The sequence below is a fragment of the Propithecus coquereli genome, unplaced genomic scaffold (genome assembly GCF_000956105.1).
Source record: "Propithecus coquereli isolate 6110/MARCELLA unplaced genomic scaffold, Pcoq_1.0 Scaffold120, whole genome shotgun sequence".
In the NCBI taxonomy this organism is placed as follows: domain Eukaryota; kingdom Metazoa; phylum Chordata; class Mammalia; order Primates; family Indriidae; genus Propithecus; species Propithecus coquereli.
This window is the reverse complement of record NW_012136081.1, coordinates 4,419,934-4,437,642: the sequence shown is the minus strand read 5'-3', so window position 1 is coordinate 4,437,642 and position 17,709 is coordinate 4,419,934. Positions and strand designations below refer to the sequence as shown.

General features: G+C 60.2%; 1 protein-coding gene across 2 annotated transcripts; it reads left to right on the top strand.

The window, feature by feature from the left end:
* The first annotated feature begins 29 nt into the window (after positions 1 to 29).
* On the top strand, positions 30 to 12,716 carry CCND1 (cyclin D1). Of its 2 annotated transcripts, none has more exons than XM_012665577.1 (5): positions 30 to 440; positions 1,983 to 2,198; positions 2,747 to 2,906; positions 7,013 to 7,161; positions 9,910 to 12,716. In XM_012665577.1, the coding sequence occupies exons 1-5, from the start codon at positions 243 to 245 to the stop codon at positions 10,072 to 10,074; spliced, it is 888 nt and encodes a 295-aa protein (XP_012521031.1). In that variant the 5' UTR covers positions 30 to 242; the 3' UTR covers positions 10,075 to 12,716. The 2 variants fall into 2 exon arrangements, with proteins under 2 accessions (XP_012521031.1, XP_012521032.1); XM_012665578.1 differs by lacking the exon at positions 9,910 to 12,716 and adding an exon at positions 7,605 to 7,662.
* Positions 12,717 to 17,709: the final 4,993 nt, after the last annotated feature.

The following is a 17,709-nucleotide window of genomic DNA, read 5'->3' as shown; positions in this document are numbered from 1 at the left end:
CTCCCATTCTCTGCCCGGCTTTGATCTCTGCTTAACAACAGTAACGTCACACGGACTACAGGGGAGTTTTGTTGAAGTTGCAAAGTCCTGGAGCCTCCAGAGGGCTGTCGGCGCAGTAGCAGCGAGCAGCACAGTCCGCGCGCTCCGGCGAGTGCAGAAGAGCGCAAGGCAGCCAGCGCGAGAGCCGAGCGCGGACCGAGCCGGGACCCACAGCCCCCGCAGCCGCCCAGGCAGAGCCCACCATGGAACACCAGCTTCTGTGCTGCGAGGTGGAGACCATCCGCCGCGCGTACCCCGATGCCAACCTCCTCAACGACCGGGTGCTGCGGGCCATGCTCAAGGCGGAGGAGACCTGCGCGCCCTCGGTGTCCTACTTCAAGTGCGTGCAGAAGGAGATCCTGCCGTCCATGCGGAAGATCGTGGCCACCTGGATGCTGGAGGTGCGGGGCTGCGGGCGGCTCTCCTAAGACTTCCCTACCACTTGTTGCCTAAACCCACATTTCTTTGCTCCTCGTGTCTCTCCCTTCTCTCCCGCTAGAACTTTGAAGTTTGCCGGGATGTTGCTAGGAATCCGTATTTTCAAAATAAATAGATATTGTGGGTATTTTTTTGAAAGATGAAAGGGTGGGGGTGGGGGCGTTAGAAATTCTCTTTCCTGGTGGGGGGAGGGAGGTGGTCAGGGAGGGGTGCCATCGGGGAGGCCAGTGCCAGGGGTACCCCAGTGGGCCCAAGGGTTCGGGCTGGCAGTCTGGGCGCGCTCTGAGGCCCCCGCCTGCTCCCCAGCCCCGCTGCGCCTCCTCTCCCGGCCGCCGCGGCCCCGAGCCGCCAGCTCCGGGGGGAGGGGGTATAGATTGACTTTTAAATTAATATCCAGGGACACGTATGCAAGGGCTGCTTGAGCCAGTATTATGCGCCATCTTTGCTTTTTTATTGCAAAGCAAAAGTGTTTATTAATAATTGGGGGCAGGGTGGGGGCGGGGAGCGACCGGCCCCGCGCTGGGGCCGCTGCAAGGGGCCGCGCGGCCGCCGGGAGCCCGCGCAAGGGGAGCGGGGGGAATCGGCATGGGTAGTTTGGGGGGGACCCTGCTCGGAAAGGGGGGACCCTTTGTTCAAGCAGCGAGCCCTGGGGCGCCCCGCACGGGCAGCCTGGGCCGGAGAGCACGCCGGGCTGCAAGGTCGCGTGGCCCCCAAGACGCCAGAGATTGACCCCCGGCTGCAGGGGTCTCGGCTTGGGGGACCTTTCCTGAGCAAGCTGGGGGCCCGGGGCACATTTTCAGGTGTTCAGCGGGCGCCTGAGGGGTCCGCAAGTATTTTTAAATAATTTTTGAAAGTGCGGCGTGGTGCCCTTGCGAGAGGGAAACGGCGCCCGCGCCCAGGGGACAGGGGGGCCCTGGAGTTTGAATTCCTAGGACTCTCGCCGGAGCCCGTAACGAGCTCCCGACCCCCGGCCTGGGTAAAGGACCGTCCGAGGGTCATTTTCAGGGGTTTTGTACGCACCCAGTTATTTTTTTAATATTTTTAAATATTTTTTGAAAAGATGACGTCTGGGGAAATGCGGCTCGGCGGCCTGGGACGCCACCTTTGTGTCTCGCAGGCACGGCGCCCAGCCTCGCGGCCCGCCCAGCGGCCCTGCACCCGAGCGAGTGCCGATCCCCAGCTAGGCGGACCCCGGAGCTCCACCGCGGGCCGGGGTCTCCGGGGTCGGCAGCCTGCGCCGCCGCGCACGCCGCCCGGCCGTGCCCGCTCCCGCCCCCGCCGTGCCAGCCTCGTGGGGACTTTCCCTTTCAGTTTCGGGGAGGGTGGGTACTGGGGACACGTGGAAAGGGGGCGCATCCCAAGAAGCTTCTGTCGCCCTCTGTCCCGACCCTCGGCGCCCCCGAGGACTGGGAGCCCCGGCCGGCGGGGTGGGGGTGCGCGTCGCCGCGGCGGGGGGAGGGGGGCGGCGCTCCCTGGCGGCGGCCGTCACGGCCCGTGCCCCGCAGGTCTGCGAGGAGCAGAAGTGCGAGGAGGAGGTCTTCCCGCTGGCCATGAACTACCTGGACCGCTTCCTGTCGCTGGAGCCCGTGAAAAAGAGCCGCCTGCAGCTGCTGGGGGCCACTTGCATGTTCGTGGCCTCCAAGATGAAGGAAACCATCCCCTTGACCGCCGAGAAGTTGTGCATCTACACGGACAACTCCATCCGTCCCGAGGAGCTGCTGGTAACGGGGGCTCGTCTCCACCGCGGACCCTCCGTGGACACCCCGTTAGCCGCAGGACCCCGGGTGGGGGGAGGTGCAGATGGCAAGAGACGCGGCGCCTCTGACAGATCTCCCCCGAGGGAGGAGGGAGCGCGGCCACACCAATTGCTCAGGGCTTCTGTCGTAGGGGCCGGATCCCGGCGCCCCCATACTGCCGCCCGCACACCTCACCCGACTCCCACCGCGTGCGAGCCCCGCGCGTGGCCCAAAAGTGGGCGGCGCGCGCCCTCTAGCGGCGGCGCGGAGGCCGCGCTCGCTGCTGCGCGCCGGGTCCAGGTGGTGGGAGGTCTTTTTGTCTCCACTTTGCGGACAGGCTTTCCTCGGGGCACCTTTTCCGTTTTTATCTGGAATCGTGTGTTACCCCCGCTTTCCGGACCCCGCAACAGTCGCCATCCCTCCTCTCCCACCCCCAAGACTGCAAACCAAAGGCTGAAGCCAGAGACCTGAGCCCGCGGGGTCCCCAGGCCTCCTTTCTCCCTGGCCTGACGCCTGTGCCCTGGTCTCCGCAGCAAATGGAGCTGCTCCTGGTGAACAAGCTCAAGTGGAACCTTGCTGCGATGACCCCGCACGATTTCATCGAACACTTCCTCTCCAAAATGCCCGAGGCCGAGGAGAACAAACAGATCATCCGCAAACATGCGCAGACCTTCGTGGCGCTCTGTGCCACAGGTAGGGCAGGCCCAGCACCCACCCCAGCACCCCTGAGAAGGACCGTCGGGGCGGCCCTGGTGCCCCAGGTGGCCCTGGCCAGTTTCTTGTTCTGTGCCTGGGTCTGCCGGCCCGTCTGTCCCCAGAGATGGTCCCACGTGCCCTCCTGCTCTGGGAAGAGCTCCCCTTCCCTTGCCCTGTGAGCAGAGGGCTGGGACTGTGTGTTGCAATTGGATGGAGGGTGGGTTGCCCTCTCCAGGCCATCATACGGTGCCTTGGGGACGGAGTGGATGGCCCAGCCTGCCTGTGTCTAGCTGCCGTGGCGTCCCTGCCCAGGCCAGGCAGTTTGTGTCCACTCCATGCTGAAAGGGGTTTACCTTGGCTGCCAGGCAGCCTCCCCCACCCCCGCACCCATCTCTGGCCGTTCTTGTGTCCTCAAGGAGCCTGAGCTGTGGGGGCCCCTCCTGATCTCTCCCCGGCTGGGCCACCTGCCAGGGGCGCCTGCACCACGTGCTCCTGCAGCCGAGTGCGGGGGCGTCCAGCAGAGGAGCTCAGAGGCTGAGGCCCTGCTAGGGGCCCTGTGGGCCGGCTGGACTCAGCTGAGCCCTGGGAGGGGCTGCAGTGCAGCCTGGGCTTGGGCCACCACGGTTGGCAGCAGAGGAGCCCAGCCCTAGCATGGCCCCCGGAGGCCCCTCCCTGGCATGGCCCTGGCCCCAGACCCCAGGCAGCCAGACTGTCGGAACCCAGTATGGACAGACACACACAGCCCACCATGCTGCCTCCTGCCCTCAGCCTTGCCTTGGACTCCCTGACCTCTTCCTTCCTCAGCCAGGAGGCCCAGTTACCCTACTGGGGGGACTCATGCCCCCATCCCACCCAACTCTGCCGTGGCCCAACTCTCGCCTTGGTCGGGCCTCGGTTGTCACATCTGTTTGGGGAGTCACTCTGGATGACCTGAGGGCCATGAGGCAAGGTGGCTCAAAGGGACAACTGGCATCTTTGTCCACCTCCCCAGAGCCCCCAAGCCTCTCAGTGCACCCCCTGACATTGGTAGCCCTGGTGGCTGGTGTTCCAGAACTGTGTGTTTTAGGTGAGAGTTGCGAAGATTCCTGTGCCTCCCCTCCCTCCTCCACCTGCTCAGGGCATGGACCCTTCCCTGGAGTCCTTCCAGGCAAGGCCTGGGGGGGTGCAGATGGGGGTGCCAAGGACATCATCGGCCTGGATGGATGGGAGGGTGGGGCTGGCCCTGCAGGCGGCAGGGAGGCATTCTCTGGCTGGGGCGCCTTGGAGGAGAGAGGCCTCCGGAGACTCCAGGCAGCCTTTTATGGAGCTGAAAGTGGTTTAGAGAAACGGCAAAGTTTCCTGGAGATAATGCAAGGAACGGTTCTTGCACAGCCTCCCTCCCGCGTGGCTCAGGCAGCTGGAGCGCCCCTCCCAGGACTTGGGTGCTGGCAGCAAGGTGAGCAGGCAGCGGCTGCAGTGGGGCTCTCCGCACTGCTGCGTGTCCTTTGAGACAGGCCAGCAGGCGCCCCCAGCGGCAGGTAAAAGCGGAGGATCGCTCAGGTGACAAAGTACTCCCAGCCACGGTGTTCGCTCCAGGATGAGGCTGAGTTGGGGCAGCACATGTCTGCCAGGTCCCTGCCTGGCCTGAACTCTGTCCCCGTGGGGTGCTCCCTGGGCCCTGCCTGCCCCACTGAATGTAACTGCAGTACAACCCCTTCCTTAGCCATGGTGCACATCTGTCAAGATGAGAGTGACATAAGGACAGGTGAGGTGGAGGCATCCCGGTTTTGTCCTATGGTTAGGGTTACCTTGGAGGGTGAAGGGAGGGGCGTTGCTCCCCTTTCTCCCTGCCCAGGCGCCCCCCAGCATACACACAGGGTTCCCAAGCGTCACACAGGGTTGGGTTTTCCGCGCACACGTACACCTGTGCGCACCAGAGCCTTTCTTTGCACCGCGGTAGGCTGGGAGGGGAAGGTCCAATGCCATCTGAAGTGGACATGTCCTTGAGCTTGACGAGCAGGCCCTGGCCAGGGCCAGCAATGCCAGAGAGCTCTGCTGACCACTGTGGCTGTGGCTGACCCTTCTGAGCAGGCAGCAGAGGGGCTAAGTCCTGGAGCTTTGGCGCTTAACACCGATTGCTCCTTGCCCGGACACGGAAGGCTGCCCCCATCCGGGCACACACACGAGTGGGGGACATGGGCTTCAGAGTCGAGCTGGCCCCCGTGACTCCACCCTGCATGCACCCACAGAGGGGTCTCCATGCAGGACCAGGCGGAACCCGCCATTCCCTGCAGAAGCGATTCTGTGTATGGTCCTCATTTGCCTCAGTGAGAAGGTTTCCATCCACGGCCCCTGGCTCCCGCTGGGTGGACTCTCCCACTTAGAGGAGAAGGAGGTGGCTCGCCTTGTTAGAATTTCTTTTTAAGTCATTACAGCGCCCAGAAGCCACTTCGTCTCCCCTCCAGGGTGGTTGCCTTTCTTCCTGGCCCCTCACCAGAGCCCCTCTCTCCCCAAGACCCAAGTGGTTTATTCTCTTGGAGGGAACTCTCAGGTGGGCTCCCCCCTCCCTTTGTGCCTGGTTCAGCCCTGTTGAGCTCCCCTGAGCCCCCTTGTTCCCAGACACCCTGTGGCGTGATATAAGGCAGTGAGGCTGAGAAGATGTCACACTCGTCCCCAGTGGCATCCAGCTCCAGGCCCGGGGCACCTGGTTTATGTGCTGAAATTGGTGGCCGCCCCCACCAGTAATTATTCGGTGCGACAGGAAGGCAGCCAGAGGCTCGTCCTGGGTGGGGGCCAGGCTGAGAGGCTACATCCCACCTGGCTGACCCACCCTTCCATGTGGGCGCGAGATTGCCCTGGGGAAGGAAAGCTGGCGTCCCACCCACAGACAGGGCACACGATCTGGGGCAGAGCTGGCTTTCAGTCTGCTTGAGGAGGGAGTCCTAATGGGATCCCAAGATCCCCGCTGCTACTGTGGCCTGGGAGGAAGATGAGCCCAGGCATCTGACAGCAGTGACCAGAGACAGCTTTGTGTGGGTGGCAGGCTGCGGCCACCCTGACTTGGCACTGCCTTGGGTGTGCGGGACAGTCCCCAAGAAGCCCAGGGACCAAGGGCTCCTAGGCCAGCTGGGGTCTGGGCTAGGTCTCTTGAGACCCCACATTTCCCGCCCTGGGGCCCCACTTGTGGAGAGGCCGTGGGCAGCTCCCGCGTAGCTGCCTGGCTACCCGCCCCTGTGTCCCAGAGAGGCCTCGTACAGCGACAGGTGGTAGAAACCACGTGCCTCTTCCCTAACTCGGGAAGTTGCTGGAATTGTTGGGCTACGTCAGATGGCCCAGAAAAGCCTTTTTGTCACCAACCAGAAAACAGTGGTGTTGTGAGTAAAGGGTCTGGTGTGGCGGTGGGTTTTTTTGGTCTGTCTTCTGAAGGTCGTGGACGATGGAGTCCACTGGAGAAGGGGACACGGCTGCTGAGAGGAGCTCTTCCTTCTGGTGAGAGCTGGAACGGAGCCTCACCACCACGGCAGCCCTGGAGGACACTGGCCAGGGCTCAGCGCCTCCAGGGACGTGGGAGTGGCTCCGTCAGTGCCCTGTGGCCTGGCCTGGCCTGGCCTGGCTGGGCGGGGTCCTGGGCCCCTGTCCATGTGAAGTCCCTTCAGAATGTGACCAGTTGTCTCCAATCCACGCTGCTGGGCGGTGGCAGATACTTTGGGGTGTAGAGGCAACACCCTCTCTACTTCCTTGTATGCCTGCAGTGTCTTTCATACTACTCATTTTCGTGGATAAATGACACACTCGCAAGTTTCAAGATGCTAAAAGGAGAGAGGGCAGTGGTGTCTGTCACCCTGGCCTTGCCTGTCAGATTTTCGGGTGGGTGTTTTCTTCGTTCGCCGGGCTGTTTTTGCGTGCACGGTAGGGCTGGTGTCCAAGGTGGGTTCCTGCTCTCCTGCTTCCGGGGTGACAAGGCTGGAGGCTGGGGAGGGCCTGGACGTGGGCCCACACGCTCCCGATAGTTCCAGCCAGGCTGTGCCACTCCCTTGGAGGCCACATTTGGGGTGCCCCGAATGACGGGGTCCTGCGGAGGGTACCCTGCTCACGGCCACCTTGTCTCTCTCCCTCTGCTGCAGATGTGAAGTTCATTTCCAACCCGCCCTCCATGGTGGCCGCGGGGAGCGTGGTGGCTGCGGTGCAAGGGCTGAACCTGGGGAGCCCTAATCACTTCCTGTCCTACTACCGCCTCACTCGCTTCCTGTCCAGAGTGATCAAGTGTGACCCGGTAGGTGACGGAGACCCTGCCCTGCGTTGGTTCTGCGGGGCCTCACAGCCCGGAGACTAGGACCACGGAAATGGCATGGCTGGTGCCAGGCCCCCAAGGGTGGCAGGGTCGTGGCCACAGAGGGGGACAGGGCAGAGGCCTGTGCTCAGCGGCACAAGACCGTCCAGGATGACCAACCTGAGTGGGGCCTGGGCCCCTGGGGCTTCCAGGCGCAGGCAGAAGCCGTAACCCTCCCGGTGACCGGCCAGGAAGCGGGGCCACAGGCAGGCTCCGGCCGGTGATCCGTGTGGTAATGGTGTGTGGGGCCGGGGCCCCGCCGCGCTTTGTTCAGGCCACAATGCGCACGGTCGATAAATAGCCGCTTTAAAAGGGTTCTTGTGAGGTCTGCAGACTCCGGCCAACAGGCGAATAGAGACAACCTTGTTTTTTACGCTCTCTTTCAGAGACTGCTGCTGTAAAACCCGGAGTTGACTGTGTCTTTCTTCTTAAAATGCCGTTGTTTTATTCCCAATTCTTCCCTTTTCTTAAAGAAGGAATTAAAATAACAATTACGAGGGTTCGTGGCATTTACCAAATTAGACTAGAGAGGTTGCCGGGTCAGCCGCCGGCCCGCTGTGCGTGAGGGAGTCACCGCCCTGACCCCAGCGCGGGTCGCAGGGCCTGCCGAGGCCGGGCTCAGTGCCGGCCCGGGCGGCCCCACGGTGTCCACCCAGAGCGCCCAGGGGATGTGTGGGCCCCCGCCAGACGCGGTCTCAGGGCGCACCTGCCTGCCGGTGGTGGTCCCTCTGTCCTGGGGGGCCACGGGGTCCTGCTGGCTGCCCAGCCTGTGCTCTTCTCACTCTGAAAAGGAAGAAGCACTTTTGCGACGGCCGCTGGGGGTAGGAGGGCGCCCCTCCCTCTGTGCCACCCTGCCTGGCTTCAGCCTGGGGCAGAGTGTCCTCGCTGCCTGCTGGGCGGGGACAGCAGCTCGGGAAAAGGGCCTCGGTTAGAGGCTCCACTGAGGCCCGGAAAAGCCCGGCCGGCGGATGAGATCTGCGTCTTCCCCCCTCATTCCCGGCCCCGCGCGCTGAGTGAGAACCGCTGCTTTCTCGGCGCTGCTCGGCCCCGCTGCCTCGGTCCGGGCGCTTCTTGCAGCGCCAAACAAGGCACGTCTTCAGGCAGTTGCCGGAAATGGCTGCGTTGTCCCTTATTTGAATAGAGGTTGTCTTAATTGGGTCTGAAGTGAAATGCCTCACAGCTGGCGCGGGGGAGCTTAATTGAGGCTGAATTTGCTCTGGTTTCCAGCGGCAGATGCAGCTGTACCCAGACTCGGAAAAACCCTCGGCATGTTCTAGGACTTTGTCTGGCGGACGGAATGTCCGTCCTTTGCGAGTCGCGTGTGCTGTGCCACACGTCAGTAATCGCGTGTCCCTTTTCATGGAGAAGTGTTCAGCGCCTCTGGCCGTGGGGCCGGACAGAGCAGGCGGGAAGGGCACAGGTCCAGCTCCGTGTGTGGGCTTGAGGGACCATGGTCACGTGTGGGGGCCACTGGGCACAGGGAGGCTGGAGGGACTCCCCTTCCTGCAGCCCTGAGGTGCCAGGGGCACCGGAGAACTGTGTGTGAGGAGTTGGGGGTGGCACTGCCGGGCCTCTCGGGATGGGAACTGAGGGTGCCTGGTGTTTGGGGTGGAAACCTGGGGCAGACCGCAGGCCTTGTGGGCCTCGGTTTCCCCTCTGTTCAGTGGGGCCATTTGCACTAGCCCTGTTGCCCTCGTTTGCCGTGACGGGCATTTATCCAAAGGAGGGTGAGCAAGGCTCCTGTCAAGGCGTGGAGCTCTGTAAAGGCGGGCGACCCAGGGATTCGCCTAGAAGCCATTCCGGCTGGGTCCTCTTCTGTCGGACAGCACCTGCATCCAGGCCCCTGGTAGGAGGTCCAGCAGTGCCTCTGCGACCCGTGGCGGCTGAACCCCGTTCCCTGCGGGAAAGGTTGTGTTTCCAGGCTGAGTAGAGATGTTGCTTGGTTTGAGAAGCCCCAGTGTAGCTTCCTGGCAGTTGGGACGTACACGACCCGGGCACCTGCTCCCGTTTCTTTATTCGGAAGCCACCCAGCAGCAAGAAGCAGCTCGGAGCTACTGGGAGAGTTGCCCCTAGTGGAGACTGGGAGAGTTGCCCCTGGGCACCAGGCATCCCAGCAGGGGTAGCGGTGCAGGGCTTCCAGGAGCTTCTGTCAAACTCTGCCCAGGGGCGGGCACCTCTGTGGCTGCAGCAGGCGGATGCAGGCCCTGCGAGGCTGGTGGGAGGCCCAGCACGAAGGCCTGAATGGATAAAGGGTCCAGGTGCCCCCGGGCCACCCAACATTCATCCTCGGTCACACAGGGCCTAACACTTCTCACGGCAGCTTATCGTGGGAGACTAGGTTCACCTCAAGGGCTGCTATGTGGCAGAGGTTAAATCTGAAAATGCTGGGCTCAGAGCGTCCCCCCAACACACCTGTCCTGGATCAAATGCTGTAGAGTCACCAGGGCGTCAGTGGGGCAGATGCAGAGAGCCCAGGGCCCCCTGGAGGAATTGCAGCAAGAGACCTGGCCCCGTTTCACAGGCAGAGCAGCACGGGGTGGGCGTCTGGTGTCTGCGCGGGCCACAGAAGCGTCTGGGGTTAGCCTTGCTCTTACAGAAGCCTTCCGGGTCATGGCACTTGGGGGAGGGGCCCTCACTGCAGGCTCCCTCTAAGGACCGGCTCTCTCCTCCTCCCCCCACCCTGTCTCCCAGGACTGCCTCCGGGCCTGCCAGGAGCAGATCGAAGCCCTGCTGGAGTCGAGCCTGCGCCAGGCCCAGCAGAACTTGGACCCCAAGGCTGCAGAGGAGGAGGAAGAGGAGGAGGAGGAGGTTGACCTGGCTTGCACACCCACCGACGTGCGGGACGTGGACATCTGAGGGCGCCGGGTGGGCGGGGCGCCGCTGCCACCCGCAGCGAGGGAGGAGCTGGCCCCAGGTGCCCCCCATGACGCAGTCCCGCTTCTCCGGGACATTTCACTACCAGAAGGGAAATCTTCATTCTCCCCGTTGTTGGTTTTTTTCCCTTTGCTCTTTCTCCCTTCCGTCTCTGACTTAAGCAAAAGAAAAAGATTACCCAAAAACCGTCTTTAAAAAAGGAAGAGAAAAAATAGTATTTGCATAACCCTGAGTGGTGGGGGAGGGGGGTCGTGCTACAAAAATAGAGGATTTTATACCCCAGTAATCAACTAGCTTAATATTAATGTGCTCATGTCTCTGTGTCGTAAGAATAGACATTAACACAAAGGAAGAGTCTTGGGGGAGGATTAGGTTTGATTCTTTATGTGTTTAAATTTAAAAAGCATAAAAACATTTAAAAAAATAGAAAAACTCAAACCATTTTTAAAGTAGAAGAGGGTTTTAGGTAGAAAAACGTATTCTTGTGCTTTTCCTAGAAAGCGCAGCTTTAGTGTGGTTCTAGGCATCTCTGTATCTCGCTTTGCTCACGCATGTAGTCACTTTATAAGTCATTTGTATGTGTATTTTATTTTGTAGGTAGATGTGTAACCTCTTCACCTTATCGTGGTTGATGTAACCTCTTGGCTAGAGTAGCGTAGCGTGCAGCATCTCGCGCGCTCACACCTCGCGCCCGCGGCCCCGCCGCGTGGGGTCTGCCGGGCGCCAGCCAGCGTGGCGGTATCGGGAAAGCGCAGCTCTTCCACTCCTACGATACGCTACTAGAAAGAGAAAACGAAATAGTGACATAATATATTCTATTTTTATAATCTTCCTATTTTTGTAGTGACCTGTTTATGAGATGCTGGTTTTTCACCCAATGGCCCTGCAGCCAGCTCACGTCCAGGTTCAACCCACGGCTACTTTTGTGTTTTCCTTCTCAATATTCCAAAACCATTCCATTTCAAAGCACTTTCAGTCCGGTAGTTCTAGGGAATATCGCTGTTTCTGTTGTGTGTGCAGGGAGGGCAATTTTTTAATGGAATGGTTTGGGAATATTCACGTACTTGTGTGCAAGCAGGATTGCGAAGCAAGTGCATGTCACTGCGGTGTCAGCGGAAGGGTGTTTGGGAAGGCTTTGTTCCAGTCGAGAAGAACAGGATTTGTATTCTCACACTGCCAGGATGACGAGTTCCTTTCCTTTTCTTTGAAGAGGTTGAAGTGTAGGGACCCTTTGGTGCCAACTGGTGTTTGAAAGTGGGGACCTCAGAGGTTTACCTAGAGAACAGGTGGTTTAAAGGTTATCTTTAGATGTTTCACAACGGAAGGTTTTTAAACACTAAGATATATAATTTATAGTTAAGGCTGAAAAGAATATTTATTGCAGAGGATGTTCATAAGGCCAGTATGATTTATAAAGTAATGCAATCTCCCCTTGATTAAAACACACACACACACACACACACACACACACACACCTACCTTTCTGCCTTTGATGTTGCAGATTTAATACAGTTTACGATAGATCCTTTTATAGGTGAGGAAAAAATCTCAAGGAAAACCACACAAAGACAGTGATTCGGCATTTCCCAAAGCGATATGATCTGAGAGGTATCGGAGTTACAAGGAAAATTAGGGTACTGGAAACAAGCTCAGTTAGGGTATATTCTGATCCCCGCGTGTCCCCCCTTTTACAAAAAATTAGCAACAAACAGATAATTTGCACATCTTGGCTATGACCTTTTTGTGATTTTTATTTAGGGGGTGTTGAAGGGAGGTGGCGAGAGCGTTGAGGCTGGTGCGTGGGGGAGGACGGGAGGGAGGGGTGTGGGCAGGAGGCTCCCGAGGGGACGGGGCAGTGACCACACCAGGGACAGGCTGCGGCTCCGTTTTCTTATTGCGCTGCTACCGATGACTTCCCGGCACGGTTTGGAAACAAGTTCACATCGCTTCTCTGTATCTCTTTCACATTGTTTTGCTGCTATTGGAGGATCAGTTTTTTGTTTTACAATGTCATATACTGCCATGTTCTAGTTTTAATTTTCTCGTAGGACATTGTATTACAGATGCCTTTTTTGTAGTGTTTTTTTTTTTTTTTATGTGATCAATTTTGACTTAATGTGATTACTGCTCTATTCCAAAAAGGTTCCTGTTTCACGATACCTCATGCTTCACTTAGCCATGTGCAGACCCGGCGGTCAGGCTCTGTCTGCTGCGGCAAACAGACACGCGGACGAGATCCCACGCGGGCCTGGTGGGGTCGGCACCCAGACCGTGTGCTCGAGAACCACGTGGGCGCCTCAAGACCAAGCTGTGTCCGTTTTCTTTTCCTGCGCCTGTTATGCTGGATTCTCCGTCTGATCTGGGATGTATCATCATAGTAGACTTCACAGCTGTATCGTTCTGTGCGTGTAGCTATGAAAGTTGCATTATTATTATTATTATTATTATTGTAATAACAAGTGTGTCTTACGTGCCACCGTGGTGCTGTGCCCGTAGGACGCTGTCATTCGGGATGATTGGAATAGCTTCTGGAATTTGTTCAAGTTTTGGGTGTGTTTAATCTGTTACGTACTAGTGTTCTGTCTGTCGTCGTTTTGTTAATTACAGCATAATGCTAATTTAAAGAGACTCCAAATCTCAGTGAAGCCAGCTCACAGTGCTGTGTGCCCAAGTCGCCTAGCAAGCTGCCAAACCAAAAGAATTTGCACCCATTTGTGGGCCCACGCGCTGGGGCCCTGCCCCCGCAGGGTGGTCTGTGCCTAGAGGCCTTCGCAGGCACAGACCCGTCCCTGCCACCAGCCCCTCCGAGCACTGCTTACGCTTGCCTCAGCCAGTCTGGGTGCAGCGTCTGTGTCTGAAGCGCATGGGGTCCCCGCGGGGTGGTCTATCCGTAGTGACGGGGTGAGGGCACGTGTCTTGGATGTTGTGTGTGCCAAGAGGCCAAAGGCTGGGGGCAGTTCCACAGGGCACAGCCGAGTCTCTGTCCTGGGACGCGTACGTCTGTCGGGGTCTCTGGTTGACGGGCAGTTTGGGTCTGTGTGTTGCACACCGTGGCACTTCCCAGCACGGACATGTAACCGGCACGTTTCCAGCAGAAAATAAAATACAAATATGGAAAGTCTAGAAATAAAATTGGTAAAACCCCAGTGCAGTGCCCGTCTGTTTATTTCCTGGGCTGGCAGGATGCCAGGTGCATGGGGACCAGGGAGGGGGTGGGGCCAGGTCACCTGTCCTGTGCACTGTAGGAAATGCAGCAGCATCCCTGTCCTCCACCCACTAGAGGACAGTAGCGCCACCCCGGCGTGACAACCAAGAATGTCTTCTGACTGCCACATGTCCCTGGGGGCAAGGGCAGACTCTACCCAGGATCCTGTTTTGCTCCCCCAGCTGGGAGGAAACCTGGGCCACAGGGTGTGGGGTGGTCGCCTGGACCCCAGGAGGCTGCAGAGAAGAGTTTGCAGGTGGCCTGGGCAGGCGAGGAGCCCACTTCTGCGTCAGACAGCAGCTCCTGGCCTGGGTGACATCTTCCAGCCCTCTCGCCAGTTTGCAGTCCCAGGTTATTTGCAGATAGGAAAATAAACACACCAGCATTCGTTACCCTCTTCTGGCGCAAACTGCTGTTTGCTCTGAGTGAATCATGGTCCTCAGAGCAAAGTGCCGGGTTAGGGCCGAGGTCCGGGCGCCTTTCGCATGGACCCCGGGAACCTGCCGGACACCTGTGGATTTCAGATGCACGAGGCGGGGCTCATCTCCATGCGCCGGGGCCCTGGGGCGCATTGCAGATCTTGGTCACAGCTTCACAGGCCTGGGCCTCCCCTCGGCCCTGACCCCCCTGCACTCCCCCCACCCCCGTGTGTAATAGGCTGAGCTGTCCTCGCCCGGGGCACCTGTCTCCTGAGCTAAGGCGGTCACTACTTGCCAGCCTGTCAAACCCAGGTGGCCTTTGTGGTGAAGCCCCTGTCGTGTCCCTCCCTGCTCTGCTCTGGGTGCTCATGGTGGGGACCGGCGTGGCTGGTGCGTTGTTTCTCCACGGGTACCTGCACTTCTGGAAGGAAGGGGGGGCACGGAGGGGGACAGCTGGTGGTCACCACCGGCCTCTCCCCTCAGGGTGGGGCCCCAAGCCGGGTGGGTAGGGGAGCCTGCAGGGTGCCCGGGACAGGAGGTGCCATCCGCAAGACCTCCAGGGACAGGTGGAGCCAGAGTTGGCGCCAGTGGCCACTCAGGTGGCTCAGGAGGGACCAGCCCACTGGTGGGCAAGGTGCCCCGAAGGCAGGGAGCAGGGCCCCACTGCTGCAGCTGTCTGGCTCCAGCAAGGGCCCGTCCTGTGCCAGGGCTGGGGATGCAGGGAATGGACATCCTGCCCTCAGGCCATCTCCCCACAGCAGTCCCCAATGATGACCTCGCTGGTGAGTGGGGGCCTCGGGTGTTCAGGGGCAGCCGGGGGGCAGGGGTGGAGGAGGGAGCAGGAGAGCTGCTGCGCAGGCCCTGGAGGTGGCTGGTGGAGAACGCCTGGGTCAGGGAGCTCTTTTGTTGTTAAGCTTTTTTTTGAGACAGAGTCTCACTCTGTTGCCCGGGCTAGAATGAGTGCTGTGGTGTCAGCCTAGCTCACAGCAACCTCAAACTCCTGGGCTCAAGCGATCCTCCTGCCTCAGCCTCCCAAGTAGCTGGGACTACAGGCATGTGCCACCATGCCCGGCTAATTTTTTCTATATATTTTTAGCTGTCCGATTAATTTCTTTCTATTTTTAGTAGAGACAGGGGTCTCGCTCTTGCTCAGGCTGGTCTCGAACTCCTGAGCTCAAACAATCCGCCCGCCTCGGCCTCCTAGAGAGCTAGGATTACAGGCGTGAGCCGCGCCCGGCCTTGTTGTTAAGCTTTTTAAGACGGAAAAGAGACCCGCAGCTGCTGGGTGTGACCGAGTTGCGGAAGCAATGCATTGGCTGGGGGAGACAGAGCCCGTGTGCCCAGCAGAGGGCTGGGGCAGGGTCAGAGTGGGCGCACCTGGGGACGCAGCAGGGGACACACGTGCCTTCAATGGAGAGTGCAGAGAGGGAGGCGTCCCCATCTCCCCAAGCCAGTCTCTCCCTCTTGGCCTCCGACGCCGGAGTGAGGAGGGGGCCCTATAAGGCTCCCCCGTGGGTTATGCAGCAAGACGCCACTCTGGGCCCATTCCCAACCCTCAAACTTAACCGACATCACCCGGGCACCTGCGACCCCTCTTGGGATGTGGCGAAGGCCCCCTCGCCTGCCAGGGTGTCTGGCCCCTCAGTTCATGGAAACTGGCCTCGGAATAACCTCAGAGACAAAGCCTTTGGCTCTCCCCGCTGACCCTTCTAGAAGCTTTTCTCACGCAGCCCCATCACCCCACCTACTCCTGACCGGTCCCTGCAGCCAGGCAGCTCCGTCCACGCTCCACCCTCTCCTAACCCTGTGTCCTTTCGGCTCTGTCCAAGGTCCCCAGGACCTGGCCCGTCTCTCCCAGCCTCGGCTCCCCTGAGCTGACGTCTCTGCCCCTGGGCTCCCGACGCACTGGACAGCTTCGGGCTCCCAGGTGTGTGCCTGTCCCACTGCCCCGCTGCAGTGCCCTTCAGCCCTGCGTGTCCCTCAAGCTCAGTGTAACGATGGCCTCTCTGAAGGCTTCCTGCCCCCACACCAGGCGGGTGGCTCTGGGAGTCCAAGAATCGTGCCTGGTGTTTGCTGTGCCCGCTGAGCCCCTGGGGACAGGCTGCTCATCCCTCTCTGCCTCCCTGCTTCTGCCCTGGCGAGCAGTAGGCGCTGAGCAGTGGGGCTGAGCAGCAGGCAGGCGGCCCAAGCTGCTGTGCTGTGCCGCAGAGTGACAGCCCTGCCTGCCCGGGGTGCTGGGGACTGACTCCACTGTTGGGAGGGCCAGGGGCCTCCGGGGGCCCAGGGAGCATGCACAGTCATCATGACAAGGGACAAAAGGCCCCAAGGACACAGAGGGAGAGGCCGGGCAGAGCAGAGCAGGCACATGCACTGCGCTTGTGGAATGATGGCGGGAGGGGCTGTCACAGAGGAAGGTGGGCAGCACGGTGAGACTCCAGAGGAGCCGGAGGCGGTGGTGGCCAGCCTCCCTGCGCTCCCTCCAAGCTGCCCCAGCTGCTCTGCCTGCGGTGTGACTTTCCTTGCAGCCCCCCAGGAAGCAGAGTCAGAGTCTCGCTCCTGCAGCCTTGGGGCCTGGCCTCTGCGTTCGGTGGGGACGTCTGTGTGGCCTCCTAGCACCCGCTCCATCGCTGGTCGCACCACAGGGCCAGTCCCAAGAGTCACCGCTGCAGCGAGGGCCAGCAAGGGCAGGCCTGTGCAGGGCGGCAGCATGGGGTGTGCGTCCAGCACGCTGGGCCAGCCTTGCAGCTCACAGGGCTCTGTCATCCCAGGAATGTCTTTGATCAAGAGTTTATGCAAGAGGGGAGAGAAAGCCCAGGACCTCTAATCCGTTCCCACAGTCCCCTTGCCCGCCGGGGCCCCACAAGCCCAGCGCCACACCGCCAGGCCGGAGCAGACAATAGCCGGCGGACGGGTGGGCGGGCAGCTCCGGGGCCGCTGGCCTTGGGGCCCACATCCGGGGGCATTGTCACCGCCACTCACAGGGGCACACAAGGAGGACTGGGAAGAGAGAACACGGAGCCCTCTGCTGAAGGGGCTTCGGTGGGCCCTGAGCCTATCAAAGGCGGCGGTGTCCATTAATCCTTTTAATTTTCACCTAGCGGCGGCTGAGACGAGCCTCTCAACTGGCAGCCACTTTAAGAGCCGAGTGGCCTAACCCGAGGACCATCCCGTATTCTGGAGGCCAGGCCCTCCGAGCACGTCAGGGGCAGGCCCTCTTGCCTTTGTCTCATCTTGGGAGGGTCACAGCTGCTGGAACGTACTGAGCAAGTCCAGTGGACCAGGCACTGCTCAACGCCGAACACACAGTTCCTCCCCAGATCTTGAAACAGCGGCGGGTCGGGGGCAGGCAGGGGAACCGCTGCGAGAGAGACAGGCAGGGGCCTGGGCTCTCACAGGTACAATCGCCCCATCTGCTGGGTCAGGGGTTGGCAGACGTTTCTGTCCAGGGCCAGGCAGGGGATGCTTTAGGCTTTGCGAGCCGCACGGTCTCTGTCACGACCCGTCAACCCTCCCGCTGCAGCCCCAGAGCGGCCACCCACACTGCGTGGGTGGGCAAGCGTGGCCGTGTACCAACAGAGCTTCCTCTACAAAAATAGGCAACAGGCTGGATCTGGGCGTTCATTTGCCGACCCCTGTTGTAGATGAGTAAACCAAGGCCCAGAGAGGTGAAGCAGCCGAGCCAGGATCACACAGCCAATGTGTGACCTTGTACTCCTGCCACTGGGGGCACAGAGAAGGAAGGGCTCCAGGTCTTCAAAAACCGGCTTGAAGAGAACGCACAAAGCCTTCTTTGGACTGTTTTCACCCAAAGGCTGGTGCACACAACTCAGGCCGCTGCTGGCTGGGTTGACCTGTGACCAAGGCTTACAGCCACAGCCTGTGTGCCAGGGCCGTGGTTGGCTGGCCTGGAGGAGGCAGCCAGCCAGGCTGGCAGTGGACGTCTGAGGGTGACCAAATGTTTAAAAAGAAAACTCGCATGCATGTGTAGACACA

Excerpts from the sequence above, each read along its gene's own strand:
- CCND1 (XM_012665577.1), top strand. The coding sequence starts at position 243 with ATGGAACACCAGCTTCTGTGCTGCGAGGTGGAGACCATCCGCCGCGCG. Across the intron at positions 2,907-7,012 it reads CGTGGCGCTCTGTGCCACAG|ATGTGAAGTTCATTTCCAAC; the intron begins GTAGGGCAGGCC and ends CCTCTGCTGCAG. Across the intron at positions 7,162-9,909 it reads GAGTGATCAAGTGTGACCCG|GACTGCCTCCGGGCCTGCCA; the intron begins GTAGGTGACGGA and ends CCTGTCTCCCAG.